The sequence below is a fragment of the Brachypodium distachyon genome, chromosome 1, assembly GCF_000005505.3.
Source record: "Brachypodium distachyon strain Bd21 chromosome 1, Brachypodium_distachyon_v3.0, whole genome shotgun sequence".
In the NCBI taxonomy this organism is placed as follows: domain Eukaryota; kingdom Viridiplantae; phylum Streptophyta; class Magnoliopsida; order Poales; family Poaceae; genus Brachypodium; species Brachypodium distachyon.
The window spans coordinates 25,405,460-25,419,299 of record NC_016131.3 but is presented as its reverse complement, the minus strand read 5'-3'; the positions used below and the strand labels follow the sequence as shown (position 1 = coordinate 25,419,299).

The 13,840-nt window shown below is 48.8% G+C and overlaps 2 protein-coding genes across 2 annotated transcripts; one reads left to right on the top strand and one right to left on the bottom strand.

The window, feature by feature from the left end:
* The first annotated feature begins 163 nt into the window (after positions 1-163).
* On the top strand, positions 164-1,132 carry LOC100843237 (basic endochitinase C). The gene has a single exon (XM_003563207.4). It carries the CDS (start codon positions 191-193, stop codon positions 986-988), a length of 798 nt encoding a protein of 265 aa, XP_003563255.1. The 5' UTR covers positions 164-190; the 3' UTR covers positions 989-1,132.
* Positions 1,133-9,882: 8,750 nt separating this feature from the next.
* Positions 9,883-12,698, bottom strand: LOC100842422 (U-box domain-containing protein 15). The gene is made up of 4 exons (XM_003563204.4): positions 12,152-12,698; positions 11,954-12,070; positions 11,415-11,840; positions 9,883-11,312 (listed from the first exon to the last, which is right to left on the bottom strand). Exons 1-4 carry the CDS (start codon positions 12,500-12,502, stop codon positions 10,260-10,262), a joined length of 1,947 nt encoding a protein of 648 aa, XP_003563252.1. The 5' UTR covers positions 12,503-12,698; the 3' UTR covers positions 9,883-10,259.
* Between the last annotated feature and the right edge of the window lie 1,142 nt (positions 12,699-13,840).

The window sequence follows — 13,840 nt, the reverse complement described above, 5'->3', positions numbered from 1 at the left end:
GCCGCCATGTCTGATCGTACGTGCCGCTACATCGTGCAACAAAGCTAGCTAGTGACATTTGCAGATAGATAGATATATAGATTCGACCGCTCTATATATCGTGCCAACCGCTTAGCTGGCTAATATAAAGACGGACGTACGTGCGGCTTTCTTCCACACAAACACACGTCAGGCACACACGGCAGATACGATGAGAGCACTCGTGGTGGTAGCCATCCTGGCCGCGGCCATGGCCGCCACGGCGCACGGCGAGGAGAGCGTGTCCTCCATCGTCTCGCGCTCGCTCTTCGACCGCATGCTGCTGCACCGCAACGAAGGCGCGTGCCAGGCCAAGGGGTTCTACACCTACGACGCCTTCATCGCCGCCGCAAACTCCTTCAGGGGATTCGGCACCACGGGTAACGCCGACGTGCGGAAGCGTGAGGTGGCGGCCTTCCTCGCCCAGACCTCCCATGAGACCACGGGTGGGTGGGCCACGGCACCGGACGGGGCCTACGCATGGGGTTACTGCTTCAAGCAGGAGCGTGGGGTCACCTCTGACTTTTGCACCCCGAGCGCGCAGTGGCCCTGCGTGCCCGGGAAGAGGTACTATGGCCGAGGGCCCATCCATCTCTCTCACAACTATAATTACGGTCCCGCGGGCAAGGCCATCGGGGTGGACCTTCTGCGCAACCCGGACCTGGTTGCCACGGACCCAACGGTATCGTTTAAGACGGCGTTGTGGTTTTGGATGACGGCCCAGGCGCCCAAGCCTTCGGCACATGCGGTGGCTACAGGTCAGTGGAAGCCATCGGCGGCGGACCGGACCGCCGGGAGGGTGCCCGGGTTCGGCGTGATCACCAACATCGTCAACGGCGGGGTCGAGTGCGGCCACGGACAGGACATCCGTGTTGCCGACCGGATTGGGTTCTACAAGCGCTACTGCGACATCCTCGGCGTCTCCTACGGCGACAGCCTCGACTGCTACAACCAGAGACCGTTTGCTTAACTTTTATTCAGTCAGTTATGTAATATAATCGTGCTCATGCACACACCCGCGGTTCAATAAAAACACCTGTGTTGTTATGCGTGGACGTGTGAGCTTACACTTCCACACACAATAAGAGGTTCCTGGCCTAGTTGGCCCCTCTCCGGTGTTAAAAAATTGTGGAATCCGAAGGTGACTTGAAAGTTTAAGTCTTCGTTTGGAACGCTCTTCACGTGGTAATTCCATATCGATGTAATCTAGCTATTGAATTGCATGCTTCTAACCCGCTTACCCAAAAGTTCGAAAGGGTAGAAAAAGGACACCAAAATATTTCTAATACCCACCTCAAATCTTGGGTTCATCCGACTATTTTTTAGCCAAGACTTGTGTGTAGCTTCGCTTCTTCCACACAGCTATGGATTGCATGCACATGTATGTGGGAAGCGTTGAAATACAAATGGATTGACCTTCTTTAATCATCAACTTGCGATTTTGGGTGAATTGGTTCGTTGCGTGAAACTCTTCGATGAGATCATATCCAGAAGGCACGCACATCGAAATTGGCGACGTAGTGAGAGATGAGGTAGGATGCAGGCGCCGGCGCTGTGCAGAGTTCGCCATTTTACCGTACCTGGCGTGAAACAAGGTCAGCAGCAGCAGATACCTGTCGCCGTCGCCTAGGCAGCTGCCGTAGCCGAACCCCTGCCGCACCGCCGTCTCCACGAGACAGTAGCACACGCCGACGCCGCCACCGGTGACATCGATGCGTGTTGAAGTATAAGTGGATTGCCTATCTCCTTCCATTAGATCGGTTTTTTGGTTGCGTTGGCTAGCGCTAGAAGCTCTTAATGGTATCAAAACCAAGAGATCCTGAGTTTGAGACTTGGTTGCCTTAATTAAATTGCAACGCATTTTCGATCCACGTTTAGGCCTGTTCAATACGGACAAGCGCGTGCCGCATCGGCTTCAGCTCCGGCTCCAGGAACGTGAGCCACCGTCCCTGGGTTCATCGGCTGGGCGACGTCGCAAGAGCAGAGTGGTCGTGGCCGCAGCCGAATTCGTCGTCCATGGTGCGCGTCCCGACCCACGTGCCAAGATTGCCGTCGTAGCTCTGCTCGCCTCGCCGTTGAACGTCAGGCACCAGTTGCCGCGGCGTGCCCACGAGGATCTCGTCGTCGTCGACCCGGCGCCGGCCGCCGTGCAGTAGTCCTCCGGGTCCAGGGAGAAGGTGGCCAGCTCCTTCCAGTACTCGAGCGTCCTCACGGAGACGAATATGGTGCGGCCGTTGGGGTGCAGCGCGCGGGCCGAGACGCAGCCGCGGGGCTCGCCGGAGGGCGGCGCCGTGGGAGTGGTCGCTTCCCAGGTCCACCGCCGCTGCGGCCGCAGACAGTACGGCACGAACTCGTCGTCCCCACCCCATTCCGCGGCGCCGGGGAACATACGGCCATCATCGACCGGCTCGCTCTGGCCGAGGTAGAGGAATCCGCCGCCGCCGCCGTTTTCCCCCAATCGTCGAGTGCTGAGCGTGCAGAGCTTGTCGTCGACGGCGGCCACGGCGTCGAAGTGGATGCCCAGCTCGCGCGGGAGGGAGCGCTCGACGCACAGCTCCGCCGTCTCCGTGTCGTAGACCAAGGTCAGGCCTTCGCCTTCGCCGCAGCCGCTCGCTGCCGGCGGTGGTGACGACGATGTTGCTGCCCAGGGCGTGGAAATTCGGGCTCGGGCCCACCGTGCGGAAGCCCAGCCGGAGGATCGGATCTGGGAGCCGGCGCTGCTCGTCGTCTCCGGCGCCTGCGCCAGGTAAAAGGAGGTCGTCCAGGCTGAGATTGTGATGGAGAATTCCTTTTCCCAGTCAGCTAGCGCCAGGTACAGATGCCGCCGCCGCCGCGTAAGGATGCAGGGCGGCGCCGGAGATGGGGGAGAAGCGGCGGCAGACGAGATCGCCACATCGTGGACGTACGTAGAAGCCTAGCTCGGCCCGTTTAGATTTAATCTCTAGAAAAGATAAAAGCCCAGCTACATATCAGATTCTAGGCCCAACGAAACCCATGACAACTACGAGAATCGGAGGAAAGATTGGGTGGGTCTTGGGCTTGGGCTAGCCATATATCAGTTCGAGGCCCACACCAATGTCCACCCTATATGTTAACCCTATTGACAAAAGCAGGCCAGTTGACTCGCAGGCCAGGCTTTGCAGCCCAACTTAAGCCAAAACTTGTCAAATTATTTCGACAACCGATGACTAAAACACATGGCAAGGCAAGAAATGTGCCACGCACGCCCGGTGAGCAAACACACGGCAAGATCAAGTGGCTTGAGTTTTTTCGTCTTGCACACCCGAACCCTGCAATGTAACTGAAGTGCTGCAAATACACGCTACCTAGCAAGATTGTCCTATCCTTAGTATTTATTTTGCTCCATATTAAATGTTAAAGATCTATATCCGACCTCACAGAGCTAACACGTGCCCAATTCGTTTTGTACATGATCGTATAAATGAAGGTGCTCCTAATCAAGACTACTAAATCATACTCCAGTGTATCTTTAAGTAAAAATTTCTGTATTGCTGCAAGTACAAACTTGATCTTTCTTGTGTGTGGAGATTGACTGAAAACCTCTCTCTTTTGGCGAGGAAAAACCTATTTTTAGTATTGATGCGTACTCTAAAAATTTGTTAGTCGCTCAAGTTATTTTCAGTTGTAATTCCTTATTGCAACAACAAGGCTTGTGTATATATTTGGCCATGAACTTATGTTCTTAATGTTCATTTTATTGATTCCCATCGATTTTCACATCACTCAAATTATACAATGTAATGCATAATTGGCTCTACATAACAAAATGAACACAGCCACAAGGGGAACAAAACACTCCAGCGCGAAACAAAAAAGAAAAGGAATAAGGAATGGAGTTTCCATGTATGTGTTGACACCACCTGTTTTTTTAGAAGATGAAGCTAGGGCTTATTAGGCATGTATATACAACTTCAATATATTAAAGGAACCCCTTGTCGGTTAGTTATCGAGAAGGCGGGAGTGCCCAAACTGCCGACACGGGTTCAAACCTCTACGTGGCAAGCTAAGTAGGATCTCGTGCCCATAGCGATAATATTTTTCTTTGTTTCAAAAAATACACAGCTGATGGAAGCTCTTGCGATACGAGTGCCAACTAGATGCTTAGGTCACTTGAAAGTCGGGTGAAAAGGGTGCTCGTCAGTTAATAGGCCTACTTGGTATGCTTGTCTCAAAATGGGTCGATTTGGGTACTATATATTCATCGCCGTCTTACTTTTGCTCGACTTTGTTAGCTCGATACCGAAACTAGTTCCAAATCAAACCCATTAGCCGTCTTACTTTTTCTCAACTCGTTTTCTTAACAATGAAACTATAAATAAGTTGATATCAAATCAAACTGAATTAATTTTAGACAAAGCTCGATATCCAACTCTACTTGAAACATGTAAACTAGCCATGATCATCTTTTCTATTACTCTCTCATGCAGTGTGAGTGTGAAGCTAATAAAAGTGACTACTCCCTCGATCCAAAAATATATACAAATTAAGCCCAAATCTCAAATCTAAATTTTTCAAAAATAAAAGGCCACATTACTTCTTGAGCTACTTGTTTATCTTCCTCCCGCACACCTATCACAAAAAAAACTCCTAGTAACTCGTATCTCAATTGTTGATTGAAGCACACATGCATGAATAATTTAATTACTCTCCGTTTACAAGAGAAAACTCACCTCTTCTCTGTTGGAAATAAATCATAATTAGCATGGGCAGTTCCAAAGATTTGTGTTTTCTCATTTCTATAGGTAGTATATAGTGACTACTAGTGAGTAGTAGTGACTTAGTGAGGCAATCAATCAAGGATATGCATATCCGATGTGCATACATTAATTTGCTTATGAGTTATTAATATTGCCTTTTGTTTATGAGCCCAGCCCCACCTACCAAACCGAGTACCATACCACACTAGAGAAGTAGAGAGTGTGAGTATATATACATATACATACCTGCAGAGACTGCAGGTGTGTCAGTGTCCACTGCCTTTGCCTTAGCACAAACAAAAACGGCAGCAGCTAGTCATCACCACCATGTCTTCGTCCTCGTCCTCGTCGTCGACCGGCCACGTCTACCAGGGCTACCTCTCCTCCGCCTCCTCCAGCGCAGGAGGCGACGAGCCCATCGACTGGCCCGACTACCTTCCGTCCACGCACGAGCTCGCTGCCGCCGCCGCCATGGGCGCCGGAGCCGGAGAAGAAGAAGAAGAAGAAGCAGCGCCGTGGGCGCTGGAGTTCGTCGTCCCTGCTGTCAGTGGCCTCCGTGGGCGCAGGCTGGACCACGGCCGCGGCATGGACCCGATGGCGGTTTGCCTCCTCGGCAAGCTCGGCGCCGACGGGAAGGACTACAACAACTACGAGTGGGAGCGCTGCAACAATGGCGTTCCCGGTGGCTCATCGTCGTTCTCTATGATGCAGCAGGAGGAGCTCGTTGGAGAAGAAGCACCTCCTCCTCTTCCCGCTGCTGCTGATCCGGTGCAGAGGCCTTTCGTGGAGCTGGGCTTTGATCTGAACTTACCGGCGCCGGAGGCAGTGGGCTTTGAGTTTGATCTGAATGAACCGGCGCCGGAGGCAGTGGCTGCTGCGGCGGCAGATAAGGAGGAGGAGGAGGAGGAGAACGATGATCCGGCTCCGGCTGCCAACTAACTATATAGGGTTCGTTCTAATTAACGTCGATAGAGCTGTGCTTTGTGCGTGTAATGCTAGATGTTCGGTGGTGTGTTTGTGGTAGTTTGATCTTAATTTGGATGTGTTTGTGTGTGTCTTTGGTGATCTTTAGCAGCTTAATTTGGGCGTAATTGGCTCAACTCGATCGACGGGTACTGAAATAAATAAAGACTGCATAAATAATTAAGATGATCGGAGTATGTATGCGTGAATTCCATGGAGTACTCGATCCACTGAAGGATTCTCTTCTTTATTTCATGGATCGATTTCTTGGTTGCTAGCTTGAGCTAATTTCATTTTGTTACATCTGTTTGCAGTTCTTCCCCAAGAAAAAAAAAGTTCGTAGGTTTTTTAGCTCGATCGATGATCTATGGATTTTTTTTCCCCCAAAAGTGTTAGCCAGCAGATCTCAACTAGAGTGCCTATCGGTCTGATCTCTCTCCCAACAACATGTACATGGCGAATTGCCGATATCTCACTCCTCATTAAGCCACCGAGTCCACCGTTTTGTGTAGAAACCAGGAATTTGTTAATTCGAGCCTATTTTTTTGGTCTTGAAGTGTAGAACACGTGCATGCTACGCCCGTTTCAGAACGTATCGACGTCACTACATATATCTCTATGACCTTCTCTCCTTGTTATATATCATGTACACAAAAGGGATACATCGATCAAGTTCTCTATATACGATCAAGCGAAGTCTAGTTAAATGTTGTTCCGTCCGGCTAAGCAGATGTTTTTGTTTTCTTCTAGACCAAAAGTTACTCCATTAAATACTTTTCACTATACCAAGTATTCGTATATATGGTGCTGCCTACCAAAACAAAACATCCATCAATACTCCAAGTGGAACGACTATATATATCCGAATCCGAGTCAGATTTGGATGTCCGATTTGGCAAAGTTTTCCACACGACGAAAAGCACTCTTGGACACACGTACCCGAATCAATATGAAGATTTGGGGTTTTAGATCCAGTGAAACGAGTGACATGACAAATATAACTTGAGAGAAAGAACATGGTGTACTAGGAGTCCGACTCCGATTACCATTCAACATCTCTTTTTGAGTGTCTTGCAGGTATGACTCGTCGTGACACGTTGATCGGTGCTGTAGTAATCTAGTATGTGGAGGGGTCGGTGGGGGTTACCGCCTCATCAATGAAATCCAAAAAATGGAGATATCTCTGCATTAATTAATGTCTGCATACCCATTCTTTATTTGCTCTCTATAAAGTTTGGTTATAGTTAATTGCCTCATTATATATACGTACATATATCATTTTGGATACAGGCTTGTTTGATGCACATTTATTTAATTTTTTGCCTCGTATGTGTTCTTCTAAAAGAGATTAAATGGATGGTTGATCATGCATGGGTTCAAGTAGGGTTGGGTACCCAGCTTTGTCTCAAATTATAATTCATTTCCATTCAGTAATATCATATAAACTTATTTGTAGTTTGAACATTCCGAGTCCGAATCCGACTCGGATTCGGATTCAGATGTCCGATTAATTAATTTGGCAAAGTTTACCACACGACAAAAAGCACTCCTTCCGTCTTGTAAGGCATCCTTCATTTTTTTTTCTTTAACTAAGACTTAGATGAAAAATTACTCCATTGCCTCGTGACTTATGGGATCTAAGTTATACGTACGGATATAAGCAAGTATTTTTTTTAATATGCGAATACATTGATACCAATTTTATGTCACAAAAAATTGTATACTAATGTAATAATTCTTGGTCAATTAAAGCCGGTCAAAAGAAAGAAAACATGTCTCATACTCTCATGTTTTAGGATGGAGGTAATATTAATGATATGTGTCTGGGTCACAAGTATTACATCTATATCCCGAAAAAAAGCAGTATTAGCTTTAGCTGGAATAGAATTTCTTCTTTTTTTGCAACCGATGAATCAAACTAATTTCCCATTTCAGTAAATCTTACAGCATATGCTTGGATGCTCATGCTTCTCCAAGCATGACCTCACCGATGCCAAAACCGTAGCCCGTTAAGAAGGAACCGGCGCCGGAGATCCGGCAGGCCACCACAGTTAGATATATAGGGATCATCGGGACGTGGATCAAGCTGTGCTGGGGTGTCATATTTTGGTGTTTAGCTTGTTGTATTTTTTTATGTGTTTCTCTCTCTCTCTCTGACTTTTTTTTTCTTTTTTCAGCTACACTAGAGCGTTGGTTGTTTGGACTTTGGAGCGCTGCTCTGAACTTGATCGATCCGTCAATAAAGAAAGACTGCAATTATAATTGGCGAAGTATCCGGTGAAAACTCTCATTCGGTGCAATCTCCATAAAAACCACGTTTAGAAGTTTCAAAAAAATTCTAAAAAAATAACATATGTTGAGACTGTGATGTTCTACAAACCTGCAAAATTTCAAGTTCAAAATCAAAAGCATTTGGGAGAAATTAAAAAGAGAAATTTACAATGAATAGTGTCAAACACTGAAAAACCACTATTCATGCAGAATTTATCTTTTTTGCTGCTACCAAACGAAATTGAATTTGGACTTGAAATTTTACACATATATAAAACATTACTTTTCTAACATATGCGATTTTTTTGAGAATTTTTTGAATTTTTTTCGATGGAGTTTTCACAGTTTGCACCGTAGAGGTGGTTTTCACCGGATACTTCGCCATTATAATTAAGATAAATATAACCCCGAGGATTCTCTTTTTAATTTATTCATGCGATCTTCCTTTCTTGATCATCTACTCGTCATATATTTCGAGTGCCATCTATAGTTACTCGCCTGTTGGATTCTGAGTGCTATTTATATGTCCAATTCTTTTTTCTTGCCGAATCCTTGATTCATACTAAATTTTCTCCTCTTGGAGAAATGTTGCAGTTTTCTGGTCTCTTCTGTTGAAATTATCTATCTATACTTGGGGAAAAAGGGTTATCGTACATGGGAGCAGTCTATGTGTCGCTGATTTATAGCAACACTTTATATGGCAAGTTGGTATAAATTTTTGAAGAATTTCACATTTTACCTTTTGCAGACATGCTATATTAGTGCAAAAACAACGTAATTTGCTGAACACTTGGAAAAAGAAAGGAACTTTTTTTTAGGAACACTTGGAAAAAGAGAAGGTCTGCCGAGCACATTTGTCGGGTGATTTCACGTGTCACCCTGTCCGAGGAGGCCCGCGACGTGCACTTTTCGGTTTCATGTCACTTTCCTGGTTAATGATGGATGATACCATATGAACATGAAAAAAAATAGAGGTCCTGAAAGAGAGAAGTAAACAAAGAAGGGAAAAATCGAAAGAAAAACAAAAGGTCCTTTGCTGAAGGCTATTTTGGGGGCCTTAGGCAAAGATTCGAACAAGAGGGTAGCGGGAGAAAAAAGAAAACAAATTAAAAAGCCCACCCGGTTCTAACCGGGACCGGATCGGGTTCAAGAGAACCCACTGAATCAAGCCACAGTTCAGCACGAACCGGGCGACATGATTTTATCACTCCGTACTACCTACGGCGGCCCCAATTTAACCGGGCCAATGGGGCACTGGAGTGAGTTGTCAATAGCATGCATGCGGGTCAAGTAGTTCGGGAACTGGGGTGGAGGAACCCTTTTATGTTTGTCCGACCACCCCTAAATAGGCGAGATGGGACTAAAGTACCACCTGGGTCGCCGAAGCGTTGTCCGCGCGCTGCTGGGCCGCACATAGGGAAAGGCCGAGGACAGCCTGTTAAGCATGGATGGCTGCGCAGGGCGCACTGGAAAGCCCTTTTTTTTAAATTCTTTTTTGCGATTCGTTGCGCGGAAATTAATTATGACTCGGTGGGCGTGCGGGAAAAAAATGAAGGTGCCCTTGCCTAATGCCTGGCCTCTGGCAAAGATTCCACCGCTACGCGCTGTTAACCACGGTGTATATGTCGCTTTAAGCCTAAGGCCTTCAGCAAATTACGTTGTTTTTGCACTAATATAGCATGAGTAGCCATAAGCCTTCCTCTAATATTAGGACCAATAACTCAAGGAGATAGGCCTGAGCCCACGGAGGCTCGGCCCGAGCTCCCTTTTCATCCAGCCCGAGCCGATCTCCCACTTGCAGCTAGCTCTACGACTTCTGCTGAGTCCTACCAGTGGCTTCATTTTATTTGGCCCATCTTAAAGATGTGGCCGGGAACACAGAAGGAACGACAACTCAGTAGTTTCAGATATATTTTTCTATGAAATATCGGCACATCCTTTATACATTTACCATATAGTAGTATCACTTACAACAAAAAAAAATCCCGATGCCAATTAACGAATGAGTTACAGTATATCTCATTCATCTTTCACTCCCTTTTAGTTCTTCCTTGGATAAACAAATTAATCTGTGATGAACAATATTTCACTGCTGTACTTACCGTCTTCATTCCTCTAAGTACTTACCTGACATCCATTCCATGCAGCTTCTCTCTGCATAGATCTACCATTGCTCCTTTTCCATGAGCAATGCACAAATCAAACGATTTAATTACAAAGTGTTGATTTGATTCGAAGCTGAATCCATCACAAGCAGCTTCAATATTTCCACATTGGATAATTCTTCTGCTACGACTGACACTTCAGGGCAAGCTGAATCAAAGAGTTTGCCTTCCTCTGCGCTCTGCTCGTGCCATTCCGGGCGATCTCCGAGAGATGCTCCTGGAGGCCGAACCCCAATGCGTGTACCATGAGTGCATTGTTGTGCGATCCGAGCTCGAGGAGGACAGATAGCGCACACTCCTTGTTCTTGGGCGTCCCATTCTTGACGATCTGCACGAGTGTCTCAATGAAGTTTTCCTTCCCAATCTCGCCACGGCACAAGGAGTGCGACCCTAGGAGGAGGAAGATGGAGAGGGCTTCATCGACCATGCCGAGCTTCTCGTTATCAAGGATCTTGAGCAGAGCCGGCACAATGCCGGCCTCAATGGCCCTGAATTTGTTCTGGTGGTTAAGCATCAGGTTGAAGATCGCCGTGGCAGCGTCCTTCTTCCCCCTGACCGTCCCATTCTGCAGGAGGTCCACCAGTGGAGGCATGCCTCCCATGGATCCTATGGCTACCTTGTTTTCTTCCACCATGGAAAGGCTGAATAGCGCCGCTGCCGAGTTCTCCTGCCCCTCGACGCTGCCGTTCTTGAGGACCTCGATGATCAGAGGGATGGCCCCGCCCTTGGCGATCAGCACCTTATTGGCCTCGTCGATCGATAGGTTGAGCAGCGACGTCACTGTGTTGTCCTGGATCTTCTTGTCCGGGTACTGCAGGAGTCCCATGAGCGCCGGGATGCCACCATTGTCGGTGATGAGCGCACGGTTCTCTGGGCTCTCCTTGGAGAGCGTCCGGATCTCCTTGACAGCCTCACGCTGCACTTCAAGGTGCACCGATGAGAGGTCCTTCACCAGTGACGGGATGAGGACCTCCTTGCTCTCTTCCTGCTCAGGAGCGGGCTCCTCTGCGGGCTCCCCCATCTGCATCTCTACCTTGTTGTTATCGCACCACTGCATGATCAAGTTCTTGAGAGCAAAATTTGGCGCCAACGACAGATGTGCCAATGGCTGCTGTGTCTTGGGACACGTTCGCTGCCCGGCATCCAACCACTTCTGGATGCTTCTCCTCTCATAAGTCTGCAAATCAAATCAGAACGTTCAGATCACAAAGATGAATTTCATATGTAATTACGTGTCTGTCTATGTTGGCCAGCGAACGGTGAGATGAGAGGTACCAACCCGGCCGCTGGCGATGATGACGGGATCGGTCATGATCTCGAGGGAGATCGGGCATAGGAAGTCGTTGGGGATCATGAGGGAGGGGCACTTCTCAAGGTACTTGGGGATGGAGACCTCACCAAGGATGTTCTTCTCGTCTATGCCGGCGACCTCCTTGAGCCTATTGAGGAGCTCAATGATCTGCTTGGTGCTCTCGGCTTGCTGCCCGTTGCGCTCGTTGATGAGCTTCTTGATGGCCATGGTCTCGGCGCGCAGGTCTGCCAGGCCCTGCAGCTCCAGCTTCTTGGCCAGCCGCTCCAGGATGGCGCGGTCGGCGCTCCTGTCCTCCTTGTTCTGGAGGAGCACCATGAAGTCCATGGCCAGCTCCATGTCCTGCGTGTCCGCCCTCTTCTTGCTCCTCTTGAGCTGCGCGTTGATGAGCTCCACCTGGACGCATATCAGACATGCAGTTAGATATCAGATGCAGATTAATTGGCACGGCTGCTCAGTTAGTTTCTTTGAGACATTGCGTCGAGCAGTTGAAAGGAATGGAAACGTACTTGCTCCTTGACCTCGTCGGAGATGCCAAGCTCCGAGTACGGCATTCCGTCCAACGCGAGGTTGATCTTCTCGTAGACGGCCCGGAACCTCCCCTGCACCGCCTCGCTCTCCAGCGACTGCAGTCAAATCAGACACAAATCAAAATCAAAATCAAAATCCCAATCGGAGAAGGTGACTGATCAAGGGAATGGGCGTACGAGGAAGATCTTGCTGCCGTCGTGGCAGCAGCGGAGGAGGCGGCGGGCGGCGTGGAAGGCGCGGGAGAGGAGCGCGAGGCGGCGGTAGGCGTCGTCGGTGAGGGGCGGGGCGGCGTCGCGGAGCTCCTGGATGAGCGGGAGCACGAGCTGGAGCCACCGGAGGAGGTTGAAGCACTCCTTGCGGTGCGACCGGCGGAACTCCTGGAACGCGCAAGCGGAGCCGACGGTGGCCGCCAGCTCGTCCAGCAGGTCCCCGTCGGAGAGCTGCCGCCCCGACGGCTCCGGCTCCGGCGCCTGGTCCGACGGCTCCGCCGGGTCCGCCGCCCGCGCCCCGAACAGCGACGTCAGCATCGGTCCGCCTGGGTTTCGGTCGGTCCGAGGTAGGAAAATGGCGATGGAATGGATGGATCGGTGATCGAATGGGAGGAGGAAGAAGAAAGGAATGTGCTTTGGCGGGCTGAGCTGAATTCCAGGAGCACGCACTTTAGCCAGGCTTCAAAAATAGCAAATGGGAGGAGGAAGAAGAACGGAAGAAAGGGGACTCTAATCGGAACCGGCGGATGGGATACAGTTTAAGCCTTGTCCACCGCGCATAATCCCTCAAAAACCCTCTTGCTCATTGATATTGATTCGCTGCGACCGAGTACTATACTAAGAGTACATATTTAATCCTCTGGAAAATCCTTTGAGACAGTCAAGATAATCGTCTTGTTGTAAGTTCTTTGTCTGAGCAGTTTCTTGTCAAGCACGTCCGGTCCTTGAAATTTGACCGTGTCCGATGCCCGATGATACCTTTGCTGGTAACGGCGTTGTCTGCCTTGTCCATCAATCCCTCAAAAACACTCTTGTTGATGTATATGGATTCGCTACTACGGAGTACTATGTGAACGATATATATTTAGTCCCGTGGAAAATCCTTTGAACCATTCAAAATAATCGGCTCGCCGTAAGTTCCTTGTCCAAGCAGCTTCTTGTCAAGCATGTCCGGTCATTGAAATTCGACCGTGTCCGATGCCCGATGATCGCTTTGCTGGTAACGGCGTTGTCTGCCTTGTCCAGCAAACATAAACCCTCAAAAACCCTCTTGCTGATGGATATTGATTTGCCACAATCATGCTTTTGTTAAAACTTATAACTTAACATAAGCCCAGGAGAAAAATGAAGAGGCCCAGCCAGCCAGAGAGAGGAAATTAAGAAGAGAAAAACGGTTTGGGCCTAGAAAAAGGGATCGACTCTTCGTTCTCACGGGCACGATCCATTCCTGACCGGTCATCCGCCGTTGGAGCACGCCGGAGATCCGGCAGCCGGCGCCGGGGGAGCCCGGGCACGTGCCCTAGGTGCCCTCACGGTGGCTTCGCCCAAAACCCTTCAAAACAATCGGATTGATGTAAGTTTCTTGTCCGAGCAGTTCTTGTCCAAGCATGTCCGGTCCTTGAAATTCGACCATGTCCGATGCCCGATGATACCTTAGCTGGTAACGATGTTGTGTGCCTTGTCGACCAAACATAATCCCTCAAAAACCCTCTTGCCGATGGATATTGATTCGCTACCACGGAGTACTATACTAAGGATTATATATTTAATCATCTGGAAAATCCTTTGAACCATTCAAGATAACCAGCTTGCTGTAAGTTCCATGTGCGAGCAGTTTCTTGTCCAAGCATGTCCGGTCCTTAAAATTCGACCGTG